The sequence below is a fragment of the Vombatus ursinus genome, unplaced genomic scaffold (genome assembly GCF_900497805.2).
Source record: "Vombatus ursinus unplaced genomic scaffold, bare-nosed wombat genome assembly UNPS02014784.1, whole genome shotgun sequence".
Lineage (NCBI taxonomy): Eukaryota > Metazoa > Chordata > Mammalia > Diprotodontia > Vombatidae > Vombatus > Vombatus ursinus.
Window position 1 is genome coordinate 2,889,133 of NW_020954562.1, and position 26,965 is coordinate 2,916,097.

General features: G+C 39.8%; 1 protein-coding gene across 4 annotated transcripts in view; it reads right to left on the reverse strand.

Annotated features, from left to right (window-relative positions):
• The window catches only part of INPP4B (inositol polyphosphate-4-phosphatase type II B), a 920,894-nt gene that overhangs the window by 340,626 nt on the left and 553,303 nt on the right, over positions 1 to 26,965 (reverse strand). For all 4 annotated transcript variants that reach the window (XM_027866808.1, XM_027866807.1, XM_027866810.1 and 1 more), the window contains one exon: positions 6,048 to 6,098. In XM_027866808.1, the coding sequence (XP_027722609.1) occupies positions 6,048 to 6,098 (51 nt within the window). The remainder of the gene's footprint in view (positions 1 to 6,047; positions 6,099 to 26,965) is intronic.

Consider the following 26,965-nt stretch of genomic DNA (forward strand, 5'->3'; position numbering starts at 1 on the left):
CCTTTCCACAGCCATTTAGCTACCCCAGAATCTCACTGCAAGGTGAGAAGTCCAATATACTCAGAGCCGATTGACGCTATGCTGTTGTAGAGAGAGTAAATCTTGGCAGGCTGCCTTAGCATTTGAGACTCTTATCTTGGGTCCCAAAAGAAAACTAACAAGTTAACTTGAACTCTAAAGAAAAGCAGCAGAAACCAGAGACTGTATGTACTTTGTTATAACATGGGAAAACATTCAGACAGCCTCTTGAAGGTACGGATGCAGCTGGTGGGCATCTATAAATGTTGTCACAGGAATGCAAGCCACGGGCTAATCCAAGCAACAGACAGGCCAGTCTGGAATGCAGTAACGAGAGACTCCCAGGGTGGGTGTTTCCAAGCAGCAACAGCATGCCAGCGTATTCTAAGGCAGCTTTGCAAACAGCAACAGGCCCCGACAACAGGGAAGGCTGAAGCCAGGTGATGGAACACAGTCTGAAAAATCTGTGCTATATGAAAGACTGACACCACATAGCTTTCTTTCCAAATATTGTCACTGGTAGGGGGATGATGGACCATGAAGAAAAACAGAAAGCTTGACACAAACATAATATCACTACCTAAAATTATAAATGGTACTAGGTTACTATGTAGTGGAACTCTTTCAAACCAGAGAAGGCATTTTTTTGGACATTATTAGGATCACAGATAAGGAACCAGAGTCCATCTAGTTCAAGATAAGAATCGAGGGTCTGGATCTGTGGTTAGATTTTTAACAGAGCCATGAACATTTCTTTTAATATTTTGATGGCTGTATTTCAATATAATTAGTTTCCTTTGTAATCCATTTAAAAAAACTGACATATTTTAAAACACTATTCTAATGAGTCACATACTTCACAAGATTGTCAAAGGGGTCTATGACACAAAAAAAATTCAAGAATCCCTGATCTGATCCAACCACCTCATCTTCCAGACGAGGAAACCGAGGACCTTAAGTGTATAATGACTTGACCAAGATTATAATGTAGTATATGGCAGTACCAGAATTTTAACCCAGTCTTTCTACTGTACTAATGCCATCTCTAAAGTGTTGCTTATTCTGTAAATAAAAATGATGGTCATATACCTTTGTTTGTTTAATTCTTCAAAGTATATAATGCAGTTTTACCTGTCTCATGTCACCAAACTTTCATAATAACCATGATGTAGACGGGTCACCTATTACTGTTATCATTTCATGAGTGGGAAAACTGAAGCTTAGGAATACTAAGTGACTTTCCCAAGGTGAGAGAACTTGTGCAGACCAATTAAGCTGGGTCTTGAATTCAGGTCTTTTGACTAATATGGAAAAAAGTGATCTGTATTTAAAGATAGGATATGAGTTCAAATTGTTATTCATTGTTATTTATTTCATGTGTAATCTCAGGTAAGTGACTTTACCTCTGTGCCTGAATTTCTTCATCTCTAAAATGAGGGTGGGCTGGTATCCAGTGATACCTAAAGTCCCCTCCTGTCCTGAATCCTATGAATTCTAAGTCTAGTGCTCTCTTCATTATACCAGATGGAGCAAATCCAGCTCTGGTTTTTGTTTTTAACAAATCACATTCGACCAAACAACTTGGGGGGTCCATGTGTGTGCTATTGTATGACATCAAATAATTAGTTTCCCTTCTTAAGTGATTTACTGGTTCTGTATAGATATGATTTCACTTTGAAGCAAGCACGCCTGTGATTTTTGGAAGAGAAAAAAATAAAAACGAAAGCAGAAAACTTTGCAACACAGGGTGAGACAAAATTAGGCATCCTTTCCAATGTGCTAAGTGCTCATTATAAAAATAAAAAAAAGCAAACAAAAACATCTTCCTCTATGTCGGAGAGCTGGATTTCTATAAGACACATGAAATAAGGCAGATGACGAAAACTGTAAATCCCTGAAATATTGCCCTTCTGCATAGTATTCCAAAAGCATAAGGATTACTCTAAAAGGAAAAGCTTTTAATTTTATTTACAAGCATAAAAAAATGGTTAGGATTAGAGCAAACCTTGTCAGTAATGCCTGGATCGATCATATCAAGGGAAAATAGCTTGAATTAAACCACGCTTTCTCAGGCTTATTCTTTTCTCTACAGTTTTGGTAGTGGGAGCACGTAGAGTCCAACAGCCTGGAACTGAACCCTAGCTGGCTGATCATGGAGAAATAACAACTTCTTGAGACTCAGTGTCCTCATCTGAGGAGGAAAAGATGGAAAGAAGAGACAGAGAATATAGAGATATGCAGAGAAGGGGATGAGAAAAAGAAAAAGATAGAAAAAAAAAGAAATGGGCATTGGGGCAATATAGAAACACAGAGATTCAGAGAGTCAGGGAGGAAAAAAGTTCTTGCTGAGATCTGGGTTCCAAGACCAGTTCTGCCCTAAACTATTTGTATGTCTGTGAGCCAGTCACCTAATCTCCTGAGAGCTTTCAGATTCCTTCTCCCTAAAAATTGGGGGTTTGGACTTGAAGGGCCTTCCCTGGCTTTGGTTTTTTCATCTACGTGACAGATGCTGATTGTCAAGGGACCCTCCCCTCCTGAATCCTATGATTCTATGAACCTACGAAAATACTCTGATTTCATGAAATCCCATCTCAACTCCAACTCAACTTAGTTTGTGTGGAAAATCCAGCTGAAAACTGAGTGAAAATATATTTCAGGGGCAGGGGGCAAACTCTTCCTTCAGATCATCTATATATCTGCTGCACACTCTGTCCCTTTCCTTTCTAGGGTTCTCACAATTACCCTCTGCCTTTAAGGACTTTGTAGCAGATGAACATTAAATTGCCTGATGTACGATTTCAATCACTCACCTGCCTGGAGAGTAATATCAAGTCTAGGGGAGCAACGGGGGGACAGCTGTCTCATTCCATGACTTTTCTCTGTGAGGAGTGTGCAGATAAACAATTTATCCTACTGGCCCCATGAAGGGAAGTCAGAAATACTCAGGTTGCTCACTAAGACTGAACTCAACTACAATCCAGCCTTCAAGCCTAGTCAGGGCTGTGATGATTCCCTGGCTGAGCCCAGTTCCTAAATTAGAAGTCTTAGAATCCAGCTGCAAGATTCATGGAATTAGAGAAGGCTCCTGGGGCAGTCCAGCCTCCTTCATTTTATAGGCCCAAGAGCTGAAATGACGGCTGAGGCTCAGATACCAGTTGGCATAGAAGGCCTTTTGTGACTGACCCTGTTGTTTATGTTTTCACTGTTCCTGAAACTTGTTTCTCTCACTTTTCCATTTTAAAAAATCCTCTTAACTTCATACAGTCCTTGCACATAGTAGAAACTTAATAAATATTTGTTAAATTGAATTGAATTGCTCTAGGTTTCTCAGGTAGACTCAAGCAGGTATTCAAACCTGATACTTGTAAGAATCACATGCTTTTCCCACCACATCATGCAACATTTTATATTCCTGCTATTTTATTTACTGTTTGGTGACCTTCAGCCTTACAGATAATTTTTTTTTCTGGCAAAGCACTCCATAAATATGTTATCTTATTCCCTAATATTTTCATTGACCTTACCTAAATTTACCATTTTCCCAGCCTCTCTCCAAGCCAACTTTACTTCCTGCTATTGTCAACAGAATTTAAGGATGGGAGGTAGGGAGTAGACTATATGTAGAGAATTCCCAGATAAGGAAATTGCCTTCACCGATGCAGCCTGGCACCTTCACTGAAATTTATAATCTCTACAGCACTTGCCCATGGTCAGACAGGAGGTATCAGAGGCAAGATCCAGAATATCAGAATATACCAAAACCTGAACTCTTTGTGTTAATCAACAAAGATACTCCTTGTAAACTAAACAGACCTATAGCTCAACTACCTGGAAATCCTTTACCCATCACCCTCAGTTATCCAGCTCAGATAATAACCAGGAAACCAGTGGGGGGAAAAAAACAGGGAATGGGTTAGCAAAGTCAACCTCAGCAACCAAAGAGATGTCAAAAAGGCCATACATAAAAGCTTAAATGCTTTAGTCAACAGAGAGAACCCCTCAAGTTTATTTACTATTAGTGTAGCTACAATACTAGCAAGTAGGGCGATCTGATTTCCCAGAAGTCTAAAAGGGTTACAAGGGAATGTTAAAGTAGGCACTCTGACAACAGATTATGGGGAGGAGAAAGACCAAAATCTAAAATAGCAGCCCTCTGGTGCCATCAGATGAAATAAATATCCCTATATATCTGGAGAGACCTTGAGCCAATCAAGCCATTATAGAACAGAATTAGAATTAATATTCAAAATGATCACATTGTATTCATAAGAATCGGAGTCATAAATTTTGAAGGAACCACAGAGGACATCTCATGCTACCCATATTCTAATAGAAATCTCTTCTACAATATTGTGAACAAGTACTGTAGAACCTCCAATGATAGAGAGCCTAGTACTTCCCAAAACAATCCATTCCATTTTAGGATAATTCTAATCATTTGGAAGTTTACATTTTTATTGAGCTGAAATCTACCTCTATACACCTACCCATTGTGCCTAGTTCTTCCCCTTTAGGTGATATAGAAAAAGTCTAATCCTACTTTCACATGACAGTCCTTCAAACATCTGAAGACAAGTATCATGACTCTATCCTTCAAATCTTCTCTTCTTTAGACTAAACTGGCCCACTTCCCACATTTCCCATACAGCATTGTCTATAGATCCCTCATTTGTCACAGTCACGGAGGTCACTGGACAGGTTCCTTCACTTGTCACTGTCACGGAGGTCACTCTGGACAGGTTCCAGTTTGGCAATATCCCTTCCATAATGTGGCATCCAAAACACCCAGAACTAGTCTGACCAGAGGAGAGTGCAGTGCAACTATCACTTTCCTCATTCATTCTGGATCTCTACTACAAAAGTCTTTTTTTGTTGTTGTTGCCAAGACATACTCATGATTCATATTGAGTCCTTGTAGTCCAAGGAGGCATTAATAGACACTAGGAATATAAAAGAAAAATGCCATCAAAGAGCTTAAATGGTCCTGGAGGATACGTTTATTTAAAAGATATGCATAATAAATGGATATGTACATAAAAACATAGAGAGAAATTAGGGATGGAGAGGGCAGTACTAATAATTCAGGCAGAGGGTGATCCAGAAAGGCTTTTGGAAGAGGTGTCACCTAAGCTGAGCCTGGAAGGGAGCTAGAGTTTCTATGAATTGGAAGTGGGAGGGAGAGAGTTCCACTTTTCAAGGACAGGACAGGCTATGCAAAGCACAGAGGTGACAGATGTCAAATAGCAAACAGAAGAACTGGGGTAGAAGGCAGAGTGTGTGAGCAATAGTAAAATACAACCAGCCTCAGACAGATCGGAGCCAGCTCATGACAAGCTTTGAAGGAGGTAGGAGGGCATTCCAACCATTGGATGAGGAAAGGAAAGGGTAGGGGATATATGTTTAGGGGGAAGAGTAGATCAATTCAGCTGGAATAAAAGGTATGGAGAGAGAGAGAAAAGAGAAGGGGTCTGTATGTAGTAAACCGAGGCAGGGATGGAATCTGATCTCTGGGGGAGCCTCTTTTTAACCATGTTTCTGGGGTTATGATTTTCTCTCCCTAAGACTCTCCATAAGACTCCTTTTCTTTGGCAGTACAGTATATGTGTTAGCTCTGGCACAGTAGAAGCATGCCAGGGGGCGAGGCCAGAACTGTCCATCTACTGACTCTCCACACCAGTGATTAAGCAGCAGGCAGAGGAAATGATCAGTCAGCCCAGTCCACATCTGCAATCTCACCAGACCCCAACTGTTGCAGGAATCTGGCCTAGGAAGCACGTGTGGGTTGCCTGCGAGGTAATTTATGGGACTACTCCTGGCCAGCTGGACCAGCTTCTGTGAGCACTCACTTGGAGATGGATTTCCAAGAGACAAGACATGAATTCAGCATAATTCAGGAATCACTGTGCCAGCTCCCACCCTGTTAATTGAACTCCATCACATTTGTCAGCCCCTAGGCATAGAGCCAGAGAAGATAGGAACAATTAGGTTGGGAATGTCTGTGTACCCTGGGAGGGCTTAGAAATACTTACACCAACATCTGACCGTGGCTCCTTGTTCTCAGGCAGGACACTGGTACGGACCTAGGGGGTAAGAACAAACACTTTTATTTTCTAGGTGTCTTTGAAAAGGAAAAAAAAACAAAACAGGTGCTGTTTTCCAACTGTCTTCATCTGGTGTTGTTCAGCCTCTGTGTTTAATCATTAATCAGTCCACCTTTGGGTGCTGCTCACTTTCTAGACCTATGAAGCTTCCTCCTCACAGCCTCTCCACTTTCTCTTTCCTTCTCCTCTGTTAACAGAGCCTTTATAATGAGGCTCACTTCCCTCACCTGAGGTCCCTGGGAAAGTGACATCTGCAGGGGGAATCACCTCCCCGTTTTCTTAAAGAGCAAGGATGATTCAGATTGATAGAAAAAATACCATGAGTATTATAGAAAAGAGATGGGGAGGGGTCCATGAGGAAAGAGTGGAAAGTATATATGTGTATTGTCTTCCAGATAAGTAGGAAGAGCCACACAGTTTCCACACACTTCTTTCTTTCATGAACATTATAAACTATAATCTCCATCAGTTCATTTCAAGCCTGGATAAAAAGAAATTTGACACAATGCAATTCAACACGTATTTATTTATTAAGAGGGAGGTGCCAATGTTGGGTATACAAAGACAAAAATGAAAATAATGTCTACTTATATCCTTCTGGGTGGGAGTGAAGGGTGTATTATACAGTGGGAGGTATAGCAATAATGATTGTGAAAATGAGGGAAGGCCTCTTGTAAGAGATAGCACTTTCACTGAACCTTGAAGGGAGGTTAAGGATTCCAAGAGACAGAGGTGAGAAGGGAAAGCATTCCCGGTCTTGGGGACAGCCTATGTAAAAGCAAGGAGGTAGGACATGCAATGGGGTGGAGAGGGAAAAGGAAATAGGCTAATTTGATCTAACCTTAGAGTATATTAGAGGAAGTAATGTGTAAATCAACCTGAACATAGTTTGGAGCCAGACTATAAATGGCTTTAGAGGTTGGGCAGAGAAGTTTATGTTTAATCCTAGAAGCAATGGATTGTCATTGAAGCTTCTAGGGTAAAGAAGAAATATAATCATACCTTTTCTTTAGAAAATATTTTGACAGATGTGTAGAGTGAGTGAGTGAGTCAATAAGCATTTATTAAGCACCTACTATGTACTAGATACTGTACCAAGCGCTGGGGTTACAAAAAGAGGCAAAAGGTAGTCTCTGCTGTCAAGGAGCTCACAATCTAATGGGAGAGATGACATGCAAACAACTGTGTACAAAAAGGAGACATATACAGGATAAACAGGAATGGTTCCCCATAGAAGGCTTGATTTTAGTTGGAACATAAGGGAAGCCAGGAGGCAGAGATGACGAAGGAAAACATTCTAGATATGGGGGACAGCCAGAGAAAATGCCTGGAGTCAAGAGATGAGAGTGTTCATTTGTGGAACAGAAAGAAGACTAGCGTCCCTAGATCAAAGAGTACATGGCAGGGAGTAAGATGTAAGGAGATTGGAAAGGTTGAGGCAGGGAGGGAATTAGGGGAAATAGATTTAGGTTATGACAGACTTTGAACACCAAACAGAGGATTTTGTACTTGATCCTGGAGTTGATAGGGAGCAACTGTAGTGAGTAGGGAGTGACATGATCTGATCATCACTTTGGTGTCTGAATAGAGGTTGGATTGGAGCCGCGAGAGACTTATGGCAGGCAGATCCATCAGAAAGCTATTGCAACAGTTCAAGGCGATGAGGAGCAGCACCAAAGTGGTGGCAGTATCAGAAGAGAAAAATAGGATAAAGTGGAGAGGAGAAAGATTGGAGGGAGATCAATTAGGATGTTATGGCTGTGTGAATAGAGATGAAGGAATTTAGTTGGGATTAAAGAAAAATAATCTCACAGTTACAACATTAAGGAGATAACCTATTGCCTAACCCATACAGAAATTAGTGCTGTATATTTGAAATGGGCAGAATAGCTTGATTGCTATGTGCTTTCCTAGATACACATTCCATCTCCTGATAGTATTCTCTCCACTTAGGGGAGAAAAAAAAAGTAAAGTTCCAAGCATGAAGAAATGATGACCTTCCTTAATAAAATAAAGATATGCAAAGAATGAACAACTCAGACACTAATGCTAGCATACTCTGAAATGGTAAAAGAATAGGAACCAAAACAAAACATCTGGAACAAAGGATAATATATAGAGAAATAACAGAAGGAATGACATGCCTGTATATGTACTAATGTATGCCATCTTGCAGCATCTTGGGATGTGGATCTTTGATGGACAGAAAGAACCTGTCTTTCTCGTGTTCAACAAAATATGGTCAAGTCTACCAACACATTTCAATAATGCAGCAATGCCAATGAAGTTCTTACTATGTGCAAGGCATTGAAATAATAATTGACATTTACATAACATTTTACAGTTTAAAGAATGTTTTGCATGCATAATCTTATTGGAATCTCATGATGCCCTAAAATAAGACGATAGAATCAAAGAGGCAGAGATGGAAAGGACCTCAGCGAAATCTAATCCAAGCCCTTTGTTTTATCAGTGAAGAAATGGAGGACCTGGAGAGGTTCAGTAATTTGCCCAAAGACACACAAGGTCAGAGGAATGATTTGAACCCAAGTCCTTTAAGTCCAGATCCAAATTTCTTTAAACTATACCACACTATCTTACTTAGTAAATGTATTAACCTCACTCTCTAAATAAGGAAACTGAGGCAAAAAGGTTAAATTCTTTCTCTATGGCCATACAGATAGTAAGTAAGGAGGATTTAAGGCCAGGCCTTCTTAATTCCAAATCCAACCCTCTATCCACTAAGTGACATTGTCTTCATATAATTCTCAGGGAATCTTATCCATATTTTTGATGTTTTCAGTTATTTCAGTTGTGTCCAACTCTTCATGACCCGATTTTGGGGTTTTCTTGGCAAAAAATAATGGAGTGGTTTGCCATTTCCTTCTCCAGGTCATTTTACAGAAACTGAGGCAAACAGGTTTAATTGACTTGCTCAGGGTCACACTGCTAGTTAAGTGTCTGAGGCCAGATTTGAACTCATGAAGATGAGTTTTCCTGATTCCAAGCCCAGTGCTCTATCCACAGTGTCACCTAGGTGCCCTGTTCATGTTTAGAGGGCATATTACCAAAAATATGCTTTATCCTCAAGTAGGAGGCAGTGAATGAAATCTAATGGAATTGTTTGCTCAGATCTTCTCATCTAGGTCTCAGGATCTTGAACTAGAAGGGGTCTTAGAGTTGGACTTAGTCCAACTCTTTTTACAGATAAACAAACAGAAGCCCAGAATGACACTTGAGTTGACAAAGGTCACGTAGATAAGTAATCAGCAGAGAGATACTTAAGCAACTTCCTATCATTCTACATGAAGTTTGGTTAAGGGACTACAGATAATTGCAGTGGAGAAGAGGAGACTTGAAGGGCATATTATAGCTGCTTTCAAGTATTTTAAAGGTTTTCATATAATGGATTGTTCTTATTCTGCCTTGCCCCATGAAGCCAATCTAGAGCAACAGATGGCCGTTGCTGAGACAGATTTAGATTCAATATCAGAAAAAAATACAACATACCCATCAGAGATATCTAAAATTTAAATGAATCTAAAATTTGCCTCAGGAAGAATAACCTCCTCCCCTTTCCCCCTCCTTACTACAGGTCTTCTGGCCAAATCAAGGAAGGAATTGAGGGAGGGGTACTTCTTGGATATGAGTTGGATGAGATGGCCTTTGCGGTCCATTCTCACTTTGTTTTATTTTGTTTTTTCATTCTGCTACTGAGGGAAGGGATATGCCTTTTCCTATGTACTTCATGGACATTCAGCACAGAACTATGTCCTCCTGGAAGATTATAAACTAACACAGTCTTCTACTGAGACTACAAAGAGTGTACTGGATAGTGTTACATCATCAAAAATTCCAATCTAATCCTGGCATTATCTTCTGGAGCCTCGAAATTGCTCCTTCCCCAGTCTTTCATCTTCTAAAGTAAATCTTATCCCCTTCATTTCTATGTCTTGTAGCTGCAGATTCTGCAAGAAGAATCCTAGATAGAAGCAATTCACGTTGACTGTTCCAGTCCTAAAATCATGAAAATAGAAAAGGAAGGGAAGAAGAGGAAAAGAGAAGGCAGAGGTGATAAGAAGGGGAAGGACATGAAAAGGGGACAAGGGGAAGACCAGAAAGTAATTATAGGATTGTAAGTATACAGCTGAAAGGGACCTTAGTAGCATCCAGTGCAATTTTACATGAGGATACTAAAGCCCAAGGAGTTGATTTTTTTTCCCCAAGGTCAAAAAGATAGTAAACATCAGAGGCAGGATTTGAATTCAGATCCTCTGACTCCAGAACAGGGTTTTTCCTGTTGGACCATTGCACCCATGGAAGAAAAAAAGAGAATGAAAAGGAAAAGGAAGAGGGAGGAAAGGGAGTTAAAGGGGAAGAAGGAGAAGAATAGGGGTGACAGGAGGAGAAGGAATGATATTCTGGACTTGACATTCCATCTGCTCTCAACATGCTGTGGCGCTGGCTAATATCCAAGCCTTATTACCCCACTTCTCAGAGTCCAGCTCTGACTTCGACTCATCTTCAAATGAGAACTCCTGATTCTCACCCTTATTCTAGTTTACAGCACTTTTTCCCACCCTAAATGTCATTCTATTTTACTGTCTATACATGCTGTATCCCACCACCACCACCCCACCAATATGACATAAGTTCTCTTAAGGCAGAAAATATTTCATCTTTGCCTTTGTTCTTATGTGCACCCAGCATAGTACCTTGTATGCAGTAGAGACTGAATAAGTGATTTTGGAATGAATTTGAACTTAACTTACGCTGAGCTCTTAGCAGCCAACAGGTATTGGAGTAGGCACTAGTCAGAGGCAGAATATAAGAAAATTAATTAGGAAATTGGGAGATTGATAAGAAATATAGACTCGAGCAGGTAGGTGGCACAGTGCATCGAACTCCAGCATTGGAGTCAGGAGTACCTGAGTTCAAATGTGGCCACAGACATTCGATGCTTGCTAGATGTGTGACCCTGGGCAAGTCACCTAACCCTGACTGCCTCACACAAAAACAAAAACAAAAACAAAAACAAAACAAAAACAAAAACAACTCTTTGGCTCAGATTCTTATAATCTAGCCAATAGCTCACAAATGTTCAGATTCCTTAGGAGGCTGGCAATATGGTAGATCTTTAATAAACCTTGTAAAAAATATATAGACTTGACTTTGAATGTCCAGGGTTGTTGTTATCCTTGTCATATGTCTAGATTGCTTTACATAGAAGTGACCTGTGTCTATGAACCATGAAGTGGCTGATGTGAGCTACTGACTGATGGGATTCATAATTTATGCAAATGATAAACATCAGATCTTGGAGCCCAACCACCATTTTAACACATGGACCATGATCATAACCTTGTACTTATTCTCAATTGGCCATTGCTAAAAATTCCTCATAGTATAAAATGCTTTAAGTTTTATGAAGCACCTTACTCATAACAACCCTGTAAGGCAGGTAGTTCAGGTTCACTTTATTACTGAGGAACTGATTGTCAGAGTTTTCTTTCTTTTGATAAAAGATCAGAGCAAAGCACCTCCTCTGGATGGGGCCTAGAAAGTGGGACAGGCAGTTCATAATTCTGCTATAGCTGATAAAGCTCAGTTCCTTAGCCATCCGTGGGAAAATGGTGTTAAGGTGCCAAGGTTAAGGTCTGAGGCCAGGATACGCTAGAAAGGTTCATGCCAGCATATGGTAGGTTTTGCCTAGGGCTTTAACAAAGAACCCCCTCCCCCCCAACAAGACAAAACCTTTACATTTAGATGTCGGGAGAGAAGCCTTGAGATAAGGTGATAAAGCCAGGTAACTAGAGAGGCATTCAATAACCAAGCCCTCTAAAAGATGGAAAGGAAGAAAGAACTGAAAGAAATGCATATGGCATAGGACAGTGCCTCACTAGGGCAAATCTTTTTTTTTTCTTATGAAGACTCATATACGCAGCATAAAACAGTTGCCTGACAAGCCATGGCAAGGACCTTTTCCATGACAAGGAACTTTTACAAGTACTAGTTGGTTCCCTTGGGGCATGATGACAGGTGGAGATGCCTCCTCTCCTCAAGAAAAATAAGAAGAGAAAAAGAGAGAAGGAAGATCTGTCAGTATACCAGTGAGAATTGAGGTCAAAGATCAAAAAAGCTACTGGCACTTTACACATCTCCCCCAGACTCTCCCATTGCACCAAGGCAAAAGGAGGTGCTGAATAGAGCAGATGTTGAATGTTGCAACACCTCTGCCAGAATATTTGGGTGAAATACGGCAAATAAGAGGTTGGGTGTGGCAGTGATGCCATGATGTCCTTGATTTGGGAGAATAGGTCTTCATTATGTAGAGTGCCATATGTGAGGGTAAAAGCTCAGTGTTCCAGAGATCACATACAGCGCACACCAGAAATGGGGGAGCCCTCTTCTCTCAACTCATGAAGCCTTTAGCCTACTTCAGACCCTCATTATCTTATTGCTTCTCACCCGAACTACTGCAATACCCTTTCAACAGCTGCCACAGTGATTTTTCTAAAGAGTATATTTGACCATACTGACATTGCCTTGCTGACAAAGGTCCACATAGTTGAAGCTATGGTTTTTCCAGTAGCTATGTATGGTTATGAGAGATGGACTATAAGGAAACCTGAGTGCTGCAGAATCGACACTTTTGAATTGTGGTGCTGGAGAAGACTTTTGATAGTCCCTTGGACACCAAGGAGGTCAAATTAGTCAATACTTACATAAATTAATTCAGGCTATTCACTGGAAGGTCAAATACTGAAACTGAAGCTTAAATACTTTGGCCACATAGTGAGAAGATAGGATTCACTGGAAAGGACCCTAATGTTGGGAAAGGTTAAAAGCAAAAGGAAAAGGCAGAGGATGAGATGGATAGATAGTGTCATGGAAACAATGAAGATGAACTTGGACAGACTTTGAGAGATAGTAGAGAATAGAAAGGCCTGGCACTCACTCAGTAAGTTCCAGTGGTATCCTATAATTTCCACAATCAGATACAAATTTCTCTATCTGGCATTGAAATCTCTTCATAATCTGGTCCCTTTGTACCTATGACAGTTTTTATCACTTTATACCACTAATTGCACTCTACAATCCAGCGATACTTAGACTACTTGCATTTCTTCAAATATGGCCCTCCATATCCTGTCTATGTGCCTTTGTACTGGCAGTCCACCATGCCTAAGGATGTTCTGTTCTTTCATCTCCACCTCCCTAGCTTCCTTTAAGACTCTGCTCAAATCCAACCTCCTACAAGAGGCATTTCTCAATCTCCTGGATTAGTAATACTTTCCCTTTCAGATAATTTTCCATATATTTGTATATATCTTTCAAGCAATCAATTATTTACACATTGTTTCCCCGTTATACTGTGAGCATCTTGAGGGAAGAGACTGTTTTTGCCTTTCTTGGTATCCTTAATACTTAGCACAATGCCTTGACATACCGTTAGAGTTTAATAGATGCCGTTGAGTAACAGTATTATGTTTCAGATCTATCCAGAGCTGTCTATCTGAAAGGTGCCAGGTGAGAAGCTTCTTCATTAGTAACAGTCTCCACACACTCACATTCACATAATAAGGATGTTTGTCACCATTTTCCAAGTATAGTGAATTAAGGCAAAAGGAAATAATTCATGGTGGTCGGATTTCCAGAAAACAATTCTTATTATGTTTTAAGGCATGCTTAAAAATGAAAAAAAAAAAGCAATTTTGAAAAGTGCCGGGGTCTGGGCTCAAAAGGAACTGAGGCTGAACCCTGTCCCAGACATGTATTTACTAGCTGTGTGACCCTGAGCAAGTCACTTAACCTATGTCTGCCCTCAACGTCCTCCACTGTAAAATGAAGTTACTCGTAGCCCCTGTCTCAGGGCTGTTGCGGGGATCAAGTGAGACAAATTTGTAAAATGCTTAGCATGGTGCCTGGCACGCAGTAGGTACTTGGTTGCTTGTTCCCACCCTCAAAGCAAACAGGCAAACCCCCAAAGTACACCTTACTTTTCATGGAAAAAGAGCTGATAATTCTTTAGTCCAATGAAGCGGCAAGAGCACTGACCTGGATCAGAGGACCTGGTTCCTGATTCTGGCAAGCTCCTCATATGTCAAAATGAGGCCAACAATACTTGTCCTACCTACCTCACAGGGTCATTATGAGGAAACAGGAGGGGAGGGGAGGAGGAGGAGGAGGAAGAAGAGAAATGAGAAGCAGTCTGGGAGAGCGGATGAGGGGGCAACCTTGGAAATAGGATGACCCGGGTTCACATCCTGCCTCTAACACATACTAGCTAGCTGAGCAGAAGTAAGTCATTTCACCTCTTAGTGCTTAGGGAGACCCTCTAAATGGAGAAATTATGGCTGCATTGATGGCCTGCTTCAATTTTCCATACTGGGAGTTCTCCACACACACACACACACACACAATCAAGAGTAGGAAAAGTAAGAGGAGGAGGAGAAGATTAATAGAGAAAGAAGAGAAAAAAATTAGATGGAAAAGGAAGAAGAGAAAACAGACTTCTAAGTACCACTTTCAAGTTTACAATGTATTTTGACATCTTTTATTTTATTTCAGCCTCACAACAGCCTGATGCATAAAGTATCACAGGGACTAATTTTCCAGTTTGAGGAAATTGAAGCTCAAAAGTCATACGATTTGTCCCCAGTCACACAACCAGCTATTGTGAAAGACAAGATTGGAACCCAAGTCTTCCTGACTCCTAGTTGAGGGCAGTGTTCTATCCCCTGGGCCATGTGTGCTATCATTATTATTCCCATTCTCAATTCCCTGCATAAGATTATTACAGCAATTGAAAATCATTTTCTGCTCATATAATTCCATTCAAATTTCATGTACATTACATGAACAGTTTGCCTTTTCTCCCAACTGCATCATTATTTGGAAAATAAAGTCATTATTGTAGATCTTTTTAACCTTGAAGTCTAGAGACAAATGGAGTATGCTTAAAATTCACTTTCTACCTTTTAAAAAATAAGGACTTTCAATAGAGCAAAAAGGATCATAAATGCGTGACACCTGGCTGACTTATTTGTGATTTTTAAGGAAATTTAAAGTGATATTTACTCATCTGAGTAGTGCGGAATTAACCCTCTCTTTTAGCCCTCCCATAAACATTTCTGTGATCTAGCCACTGCATATCCAGATTAGCACATAAAGTGCTGGACCTGCGGTCAGGTGAACCTCAGTTACCTACTACAGCTGGGTCACAATGTGAGCTTGAATAATGTAAATCCAGCATGAATTATGATGTTATCAGGTGGCACTTAATGAGTCCCAATTCAATCAATGTGACAGGTGGGAGCTAGTTGAAAGTTTTAATACATTTGATCCTTAGTAAGCTTCCATTTGCTTTTCATCACGTGTTTGTAAAGTGCTGCTATGATATATCATATTACCAACACTTGTATAATTTTTTTTTATCAAAAGGAAGACAACTTCAGATGGAAATATGGCCAATGCAACAAAGAAGAGCCTTGTTATTGTCTTAAACAAAAATGTGACGCACAGAACCAAATAGCATGACGTTGGTCAGTCACTATGAAATAAGATGAGACACTGGATTGCCTGAATCTATGATATGGAATATTCTAAAATGCACAGATGAAATGAAAGAAAAAAAGGCAAAGGCTCACCGGGGTTTTTGTGGTTTCCAAATGACAAGGAATGGATGTGTTAACAATGAAAGAAATGGAGCATCTTTTAGTTGTAAGACTTGCAATAAAAAAACGCCAAGCAGCCATTCAGACAGAAGTGTCAAGTTTAATTAAGGCAGTAGAAAGAAAATGGAAATGAAATGGATAGTGAAGAAATTTTTACGGCAAGTGTTGGTTGGTTCAGTTGTTTTAAAAATCAAGTTCAGATGCACGGAGTTAAAATCCCCAGAGAGGCGAACAGTGTACATGAAGACCTAACAGCTAAATGCAATAATGTCTTGAAGAAAATAATCAAAGGTGGATTCATTGATAAATACATTTTTTAATGTGGATGAAACAGGGTTATTTTAGAAAAAGATGCTTTTCAGAACTTATTTTTCTAAGAAAGAAAAAAAAACTCAACCTGTTTTTAAGGATCAACGGACTGACTAACATTTTTATTAGGAGGAAATACAGAAGGGAATTTCAAATTAAAATCACTATTTATCAGTCTTGAAATCCTCACACTCTGAGGGGCTACAACCACCAAGCATTTCCAGTCCTTTGGCTGTCAAATAAGAAAGTGCAGAGGACTAAGGTTGTTTTCAAAGACAGGTTTTCAAGTTATTTTAGCCCACCTATAGAAAAATATTGTAAGGCCAAAAATATCTCATATAAAATATTATTCATTTTAGATAATGCCCCACATTATCCAAGTACATTGTAGAAAAAAAGTGAGTGTGCGAATTTGTCAAGATGTAGATAAAGCTCTCCATTCCTATTAGCCTACATAGGAACATTTAAAAATAGAAAAGAGTTCATCCTATGATGTTAAAATTTTTTTTTCTATTTAAAAATAGAAGATTTTATTTTTCCCCAATTACACGTTAAAACAAATTTTTAAAATATTTTTTAAAGGTTGAGTTTTATATTCTATTTTTCCCTCCCCATCCCTGAGATATATGTTATACATGTATGCTGCTAACATTTTAAATGACAATAACATTTTCATCATATTGTCAAGCATAGACTTAGCTTAGAGTTTTTTTTTAATTTTTAAAATTTTGATTATTTTACGATAAACTTGAATGAGAAATACATTCACTGAGCCTTCTGGGGACACCCAATTTTATCTTTACAGCGTCCTGCTGGAGTTTGGGCACAGAAGTGTCCTGTCCTAAGGAAGCCTCTTGCAGCTAGATGAGCAGCCCAGTGAAGGAACCCATTTGGGCATCACAGAGGGAACTAGACCCAGAAATCACAAGTAGGAGAGCAGATTGGATCACATGTGGCCATCTACATGGCACTTTTCATGACACCAAGCAAGCAGCTCACTATTGCCAGTCAACAAATAGATAAAATAAACAAAATAATTTAAAAAAACATTTTAAATGCCAATATTCTCAAAATAATGTAAAATAAAAAATGCCATCATCTTGAAAAGAACCAACATTGCAAGTACCCCAAGAAGCAAGGAAAAGACACACGATGGATATAATTAGACTGTGGCATGTTAGCAAAGAGGACTTGTATGTGCCAAATGGCATAAATGATACTCTGAAGAACAGGAGTGTCCACTAACTGAGGTGAGCCACTCATTGGGCCAGAGAGGATAATAGGTGGATAACCTAAATGCTGTTCTGGTGTCCTTACAAAGGAAGGCTCCCAGATACTAATTAGATTCTCTAAAGGGGATTTATTTTAAGAAGGAAAAAAAAGATATGGACAAGAATCACACAGTAGGAAAAAATATATAGATGGCTTATGATCTGTTCAAGAAGCCTCAGTCCTTTCCTACTGTCTCTGGGATAAAACACTAATTCCTATGTTTAGCTGCCCTTCTCAGTGTGGCTCCAATACATCTCTCCAGACATTTCCAATTGCCGTCCCTCCTCCCAATTACTCTGCACATGCTTTATCCCAGCCAAAGTGACCCACTTACAGATTCCTGTGTATGATATTCCGTCCCCTAACCCAGAGCCTTTTCTGTTTTTCTTTACCTCTCCCTTTTTGAATCCCTTCAAGGCTTAGCCCAAGGCTCCCGTTACGAGAAGACTTTCCCAATTTTCCCAATTGTTAATACTCTTCCTTCTCTTATACTTGTCTGCACATGTGTTTCTACCTAGTAATTTCCTTGAGAGTAAAGATTGTTTCATTTTTTAGCACAGTACCTGGCACACAGCATGGGCTTAATAAATGTTTATTAATTGATTGAATGATTGATCTTTGCCCTTATAGGCCCAGTACAAATACGTATGTGGAACAATGGATAGAGCTTCTGGCTTGGAGTCAGGAAGACCTGAGCTCAAATCTGGCCTCTGACACTTACTAGCAGTGTGACCCTGAGCAAGTCACTGTTTGCCTCAGTTTCCTCATCTGTAAAATGAGCTGGAGAAGGAAATAGCAAACCACTCCAATATCTTTGCCAAGAAAGCCCCAAGTGGGGTCACGAAGAGTTGGACACAGCTGAAATGACTGAACAGCAAAACGCCCAGTAAAGTGACTAGCCCAGGATAGGTGCTAAATAAATACTGCCTACATTGAATTTTGTTTTGTTGCTGGAGGGAATTGTCCACACTGATGAGATCAAAGATCTGTAAGGTCTGCTATATAGTCATTTCCTGGAATTCTTGCATTCACAAATGTAGAACTCTGAGCAAAAGATTCTGGAACAGCAGGTAAGGGGAGCTCAGGACACATAATCGGTCTGTGATGTGACTGTCTTCACCTGATGGAAAATTTAGATTGGTATTAGGGAATGCTGAGTTCCTACTTACAGGGGGGAAGGTTAGGGAGGAACAGACAGATGTGGACAGGTACAGGGGTGCTTTCTAAACAGCAGAATTGATGTTGTTCAGGTGTTTGGGGAATCAAGCAGGTAGGTTTTCCAGGAGAGACAGACAATTGTCAGAGTTTCTCCTGGAAACCATGATGTAATTTAGATGCTGAGTAAGCACGGTTCAGGCTGCCGCACTAGGGAGAAACAGATTTCAAAGATGGCAATTAGCCCAGGTTGTTCTGATGGAACAAATTTTCCATGTGGCACCTAGATCTTTTCAGATCTAATCCCTGGGTTCTGCTCGATGCCTTTGTCTTATCTCACATCCCTTTCCTATGACTCAAAATGGTCATTTACTGTTGCTGGTTCTCATACACAAAGCCTTTCAGCTATTTTGTTGTGGTTGCTTTTGGTGATGGTGAATTTTTAATCTGTTGATTTAAAATCAGCTGCTGGGGCATTCAAACTCATGGACTGAGTTCAAGTCAATCTGGGAGGTGAAGTTATGCCATCCAAACAAATACATTTTCATATTAAAAGAGTAATAAGCATGAGGAAAATTAACCGTAGAGTGATAGAAAATATATGTTGGAGGCAAATAAAGTGATATATTTTTAAATAATCTTGTACAGTGGGGATGGGCAGGGCCATACTGCCATGTCCTTTATTTGCAGGCTCTTCCTTCCTCACTGCGAAGGATTCAAACAAGGTTGGATTACAGTAATAGCATTTCTTTAGTGCTTTTTGGTTCAATAAATGCTTTATAGAATTATCTCATTTGATCTTCACAACAACCTTAGGAGGTAGGTATCATTGTCTCCATTTTACAGATGAGGAAACTGAGGCAGACAGCGGTTAAGTGACCTACCCAAGGTTTCGCAGTTAGTAAGTGTCTGAGGCTGGTTTTGAACTTGGGTCTTTCTGATTCCAAATCCAGCCCTCTATCCTCCTGTACCACCTAGCTATCTTCATTTATAAGGGATGTTGTGCGAGTAACACTTGTTTGGGTATAGTTTAGACTAGAAAGTCTCAGAGGCCTCTCCCAAATCTCAGATTATATTGGAAATAGCAAGAATGAGCCTCTGCTAAGAGTCACTTCTGGGAGCAGAGTAAGAGGGGCTAGAATGGTCAGTCTGGAATGAATACATTTGTTGCCGTTCAGTCGTTTCAGTCACGACTGACCCTTCATGACCCCATTTAGGGGTTTTTTTGGGGGAAGACTCTGAAGTGGCTTGCTATTTTTTGTTCTCCTGTGGATCCATTTTGTTAAGCAATCAGAGGTTAAGTGATTGCCCAGGGTCACACAGCTAGGAAGTATCTCAGGCTGGGTTGGAACTCATGTTTTCCTAACTCCTGACCATTCAATGCCCTATCTACTGAGCCATCAGCTGCCTCCAGAAATCAGTAAATGATGCAGCAAAGGATCAATGATGGCTCACCACCCAAATTAGGGAGTTAGAGTGATGTCATGGATAGAATGCTGGTCTTGGAATCCAATCTTGCTCAGACACTTACTAGCTGTGTGACCCAATTCACCTCCACATGCTTCAGCGTCCTTTTCTATAAAATGGGGATAATAATAGCACCTGTATATCAGAGTCATTGTGGGAATTAATTAGGTCATATCTGTAAAGCATTCATAAATGCTAATTATTGTTATTATAATAATTAGTAGTATTATATCTCAGAACTGTCTCTGGATTTATTAAGGGTGGGGTGCAGGTCAACTTATAAATCTGAGGAGGTGAGGGTTGGAGAGGAAGAAGTCTACTGTTTCATACTGAATAAAGCTCATTCCATCTAATTTATTCCCCAAGAACTACATTGCAGGGGGAAGGAGCAGCTTCCTGGGGAGATCCAGTAACACTAGAAGGTGTCCCCAAACAAAATTATCTCATTGACAGATCATACCAATAACCTCTTTCTCTGTCTCTGTCTTTGTCTGTCTATCTGTCTCTCTCTCTCTCTCTCTCCCTCCCTCCCTCTCTCTCTCCCCCTTTCTCCCTTTCTCCCTCTCTCTCCCTCCCCCTCTCTTTCTCTCACAAGACTTTTGTGAGGATCAAATAATTCTTATGAAATATTTTATAATTCTTGGTTACATTAATGTAAGCTATTATTATTATTATTATTATTATTCATGCCAGAGGCAATGTGGTGAAGTGCACAGAGAGCTGGCATCCAGTTCAATCTCAAACACATCCTGACTTAGTGATCTTGAATAAATCACTTAACCTCTCAGTGCTCTAGGCAGTTTTCTGACTGTAAGTGGTAGAGAAGGTGCCAACCTGCGTTGCTACAGTATTTCCTCACCAGGAAGTTCTCTATGCAAAAAAAAAAAAATCACAGATCCCCTCCCTACAGAAGATCTGGGCTCAAGACTCACCCCTGACACATCATAACTGTGTGACCCTGGGAAAATTTCATGATCCCAAAGTCTCAGTTTTCTCATCTATAAAACAGAGTTAATAATGGGACCTACATCTCAGAGGTGCTATAAGGATGAAATGAGATAACATGAAAAGAAACCCTAGGTACAGCTTAGCACTCTATACAAGTGCCAGCTGTCAATGTTAAATGTTATGCTGTTGTTCAGTCATTTCAGTTGTGTCTGACTCTTTGTGACCACATTTGGGGTTTTCTTGGCAAAGGTGCTAGAGGGGTTCGCCATTTCTTTTTCCAGCTCATTTTACAGATGAGGAAATTAAGGCAAACAGGATTGAGTGACTTGCCTAGGGTCACACAGCTAGTAAGTGTCTGAAGCCAGATTTGAACTCAGGTCTTCCTCATTCCAAACACAGCGCTCTATCTACTGTACCACCTAACTGCCCCATGTTAAATGCTACCTATCCCTAACTCTGCCTCTACTTTTATCCTCATGTTATTTCCACATATTTGATTAACATCTACCTGAGAACATCCTCTTTGAATGAGAATTTGGGGATGAGAGAGAAAAAAAGGGGAGGAAAATCTGGGGCAACCTTAACCAATGGATGCTGAAAATAATCTTCATGAATTAGACAGCTGGATGCCAAAGCAAGATGTCACCTACACTCTGCAAATCTCTGGAATCTCGGCCTAACCCCAGCCTGGCCCATTCTAAACTCATCTGGCCTCTTCCAGTATAATTTAGACTACCCTCCTCTATACTTCCTAATATATGAGAGAGATGAAAAGAAAGATGGATAATATGAAAAAGAACATTTGTCACTAAAAAAGTAGGTCGGACTCCAGTCTCACACAATATTCCTTTTTCCTAGCTCAACCTAACTAAACTATCTCTGCTAACATTTTCTTGTTTGTTTTTAAGCAACATGGTTTAATTTGTGTAAGGAACTTCTAGTGTGGAAACACCTTCCCCCAATATCACACTTTAATAGTCTTGAAGACCTGCCTGATTCTCAGAAAAATTAAATGATTTATTTGCCCAGGGTCATATAGCTACTATATGTCAATGGTGGGACTTAAGCTCAGGTTTTCCAGACCTGAAGACCAACCCTCTAGCAGTACACAATAGCTGATTCCTCATCTTTTTTCACCAAAATGATAAACAATAACTTCTATTTGCATAGGTCTATATAGCTTACAAACACACACACATTTATATATGTACACATACAAACACACACACACACACACATACACATATATACACACACATACACACAAATAAAATCTCACTTGATTAAGATCAACCAATCACTAAACAAACTTTTAAGTGCCTACTATGTGCCTGGCACTGGACATAATGAGGGGACCCCATAACAGTCATAGCTGGAACAAATACACTTGATTGTATGTGGTTTATCATATTTAAGCCTCACAATTACGCTGTAAAGTCGATGTTGGGGGCCTAGGAATTCTGCCAGAAGAAATAATAACTGTCCTAGAAACCACAATCAGGACTTCTCAGACTAGAGCGTAGGGCCCTACCTCCTCTGAGAGATTTATCACGTAACATTAACATGTTATAAGAGATGTGTTTTGGGTAGAAAAATCAAATATTCCCTTACACAATCAAGTGAGATTTATTTTGCCAACACATACTTCATTCTCTGGCATGAAAGGCCACTTTCTATCAATGCCATTTTGAGGTTCAGAAGATTTAGTGGCATTGCTGACAGCTTAAAAAGGCCACGTCAAGGACACCCAGAACGTTTGGAGGAAGGGGGTTGTTAAAGGGGAAGATGGTATTAGCTTGGGATATTTTAACAAATCAGAGGCAAAACATTTCTATTTGAAGTGGAAGTGCTTTCCTTTCAAACTGAACTTAATCTAATCAATATAAGGTGTTTAAATTCTTCTTCCAGTTTCATGAATATTTTATAGGATGATAGAATTTCTAGGATAGCCAACATGATATAGTGAATATAGGGTTGGCCTTTGAATCAGGAAGATCGGGGCTCAAGTCCCATTTCTGATAAATACTAACTCTATGACCCTTTTGCAAGTCATTTGGTTTTTCAGTGATCTAAGCAACTCGTTAAAACTGTACATTACTGACAAGTTCCTCATTTCCACTGATGGAGAGAGTTTCCATACTTGGAGTTCAAATACTAGGCAGCACCTCATCTTTGCTATGTCTCAATGCTATGACAAGTGTTATTATAGTATACATTTTAAATATATTAACCTGTCCGGATCTGCTCTAAACCTCTCAAACCAATAACACCACTACTGCTTAATTGCTTTCTGGGGGAAAAACGGTATCTAAGAAACTGATGTCAGGTACTAGGAATGTTTATAGATTACTATGAGATGGGAATAAAATGAGCAAATACAAATAAATCAGAAGTTTACAAAAGAGAAACCAATCTTACCAAATCTGATGTCGCCTTTGGTGTAGACAGGCCTCAGCAACAAGAAATATCCTCTCCTCTCTATTCTGCCTCTAAGCAATAGCCTTTGTAGTAGAATCTCATTCTGTCTATTTGATGAAAATAACACCATAAACTTTCTTGCAGGAGTTATCCCCTAACATATTCATTCTTCACCTACCGAGTATAATTTTTAAGAAACATGAAGAATGAACCTAAGATGTTTCTCCCCAGAGTTAGAGAAGCATTTGAAGAACAAAAGATTTGAGAATGCCCTAGATAGGATTTCTAAGCCCTCCTACCATTCACGGAAAGTCAAATGATCCCACTATCTACCAAGAGCTTTTTAGACAGAATGAGGTGATTCCTAAAAGCAATTTCAGAGAACCCTTTCTCCATAAAGTAAATCAGATGCTGGTTCAGCGGTCTGACAGAGGCGCAAGCTTTGTTCAGAAACGAGTGTAACAGAAAGGGTCACTTTTGATAGCCAGTACTGAGTAAAAGATGATTATTAGTGACACTCACTGATTCATTTTATAAGTTGGCACGGATGAGTTGAGACACAACTGGGGCAGGATAATGGGACTTTATCCCAGGTTGTTGACATTTAAAGGCAAGCAATAGCACAATCCCAGGCCAGGAATTTGCTCTGTCTGGTGATAGCATCCCTAATGGTTATAGTCTACAGAAACTCCTTGCCACCCATACTCACTCTATGTGATGGTGACCATATCCTTCGTTTTGTTCCTTCTTTCCTCTGATATACCCTAGGTAAGTTCCATCTCCTCATTTCATTCTGTCTTCCTCTAATGAAGAAAAAATGGCAAACTGCTGTGTTTCTACACAATTGATACAACATCATAAGGAGGGATCTCAATGTGTGGAGGTGGGGTGGAGTGGGGGTGTGTGCACGGACGCATTGGGGGAGTAGATATACACCGAGCATTACAGTTATACCTTCCACATCATGACTCTCCCCATTGAGGTTTCCATATATTGTGGGTCAGCATAAGAAATTAAATGGCAATTTTGGGGGAGTTCTGTGGAAGCTGAAGAAAACATGCAAAAGCCAACAGATGACACAGAGCCTATGACCAGATACTTGACCAAATTTTACAATAAGGTACTGTAAACACCCCATAAAAGAAAAAAATCAGACTTCTCTGGTATGAAGAGAGGGCCAGAAATTTTTACGGGGGTTTTCCAGATCATGGGGGCGCCATTCCCCAACCCCCGTAACATGGAAGGGATAACTGTATAGAATTTAAAATTTTGAAAAGAACCTTGCAGGAGTGATTAAATTCAACAGACAGGAAAACCTAGGCACAGAGCTACTAAACGATTTGGGGCATTTTGAAGTGAAAAGAGTCATATATGGAAAGACTGAGTGTTGTTTTCAGTCGTGTCTGACTCTTTGTGACCCCAGTACGGGGTTTTCTTGGCAGAGATAGTGAAGTGGTTTGCTATTTCCTTCAGGCTAACAGGATTAAGTGACTTGTCCAGGGTCACACATCTAGTAAGCATCTGAGGCTGGATTTGAACTCAGGTCTTCCTGACTCCAGGTCCAATGCTCTACCCACTGAGTCACCTAGCTGCCCAGGGAGACCTAGTGCCTATGTTCAAATCCCCACTCTGCCTTTTATAATCCAGGTAACCTTGGACAAGTCCTTTCACATTTATGAACATTTTCCCCCTTGTCTATACATTAGGAGAATAATACTGGCATTGCCACCAACCAGGGCTGTTGCATCCATTGAGATAATGTATATAAAGTGCTATATGTGTATTAGATATGACAATTAAGGTTGCTTCTCTAATTGTTGTCAGAGGGACAACATGGTAATCAGAGGGCTGTCCTAGGAGGCCACAAGTCTTCTGATTCATGATACAAGTGCCTTTAAGAAGCTAGTTGAGAAGACATGCCCACAAAAGCTTAAATTTTTTAGGTCTTCAACCAAGTGAAAAAAATATTAAACTTTCTTGACCCTTACTCACCATTATTACACACATAAACACACACACACACACACACACACACACACACACACACACACACACACACACTTTGTTTCCTAAAGCTGAGATCATACTGGTAGTCGTATTTCAGCAATACAATCGGGATAACTCTAGGCAGTCCTTGAGCCATTTAACCTGAATTTCATCCTTTATCTTAGTGAGAAATGCTTTGATGTAGAGAGATCTAAAATAAAAAAGTAGGGCTTTCTTGAATCTTCAGGATGTCATAAGTGCTGTCATCTAAGTCAAGTCCTCTGTTTGACTATAGGCAAGAGTAAAATTGAGCAAGCCTTGACAGATAAGATGTGATTCTATTTTGGAAATCCTCCATGGGAAGATATTCCCTGAACTGACTATGTAATCATTTTAAAACCTCACATGTCAAGAAAGTAGAGCTTCTTTTAGCCTTTCTTAAGCAGCTAGAAATTTAACCAGCATGTTCTAGTGGAAGGAACAGAGTGTTTGAAGTCCTCTGACCTTGGTTCGAATCCTGATTCTGTCATTTCATTACCTGTGGGCCTTAGACAAATCACTTTCTAGCTCCTGGCTTTTGCTTTTCTCTTCCATAAAGTCATGGGGCTGGCTGTGTGAAGAATAAGTTAGATGATTTCTAAAATCCCTTTCAGTTTAAAACCTATCACTCCATGAAGAGGCAACATAGCTAAGAATGGCCTTGGAGTGAGGAAGACATAGATGCGAGTCTTGCTTCAGATATATGGTAGTTGAGTGACCAAAACTCCCTCCCCCCCCCAAAAAAAAACAAACCCTCACCCTCATAGCGCCCCAGGACAACTTAGATTGTAATTTGCAAAGCAGTAGAGTGAGTTTCCACGATGAGAGTTCCATATAATGATGCAATAACAAGTCTGGATTTTAAAAGAATGTGCAGCTGATTGGAATATTTGTACAACCAATGGGCACTTTATAAATTCCACTGTTACTCTCTTAATTCCAAGAGAGCAAAGAAAGCCCTCAGCATCTCAAGTTAACTCCTATTATCCATTTATGAAAGGCCAAAGGACAAGAGTAAATTTGAATGAGAAAACATAACAGCAATAACTAGCTTACATATATATGTGTGTGTAGATAAATCAATAGATGTGTATGTATATACAAATACATAACGCACATATATCACTTTAGGGTATCAAATTGTTTTACATATATGATCTAATTTTATTCTCTAAACAATTCTGTGTTATAGGTGCTGTTATTATCCTCATTGTACAGATAATTATCCTGAGGCTACAGGAGGTTAGATGACTTACCCAGAGTCACATAGCTAGTAAGCTAGTAAGTCTGAGGCAGGATTCAACCTCAGTTCTTCCTGACTCAAGCAGATAACACCCTCTCTGACAACACTATAGATCCATTCGAGAATATGGTAAGGTTTTGTTTCATGTCTATTTAGTTTTAAATAAATGAATGTGTAATTATTAATAAAATGAGCTTTAAGACTAGGGCTGTTTTCTAATAGAGCAGCATTTGAAAACCATACTACCTTTAAAGAAAAGAGCATGACAGATTAGAGATCTCCACCCGACTGGGAAAACTTCTAAACAGAGTAATCATGAGAGAATTCTAATT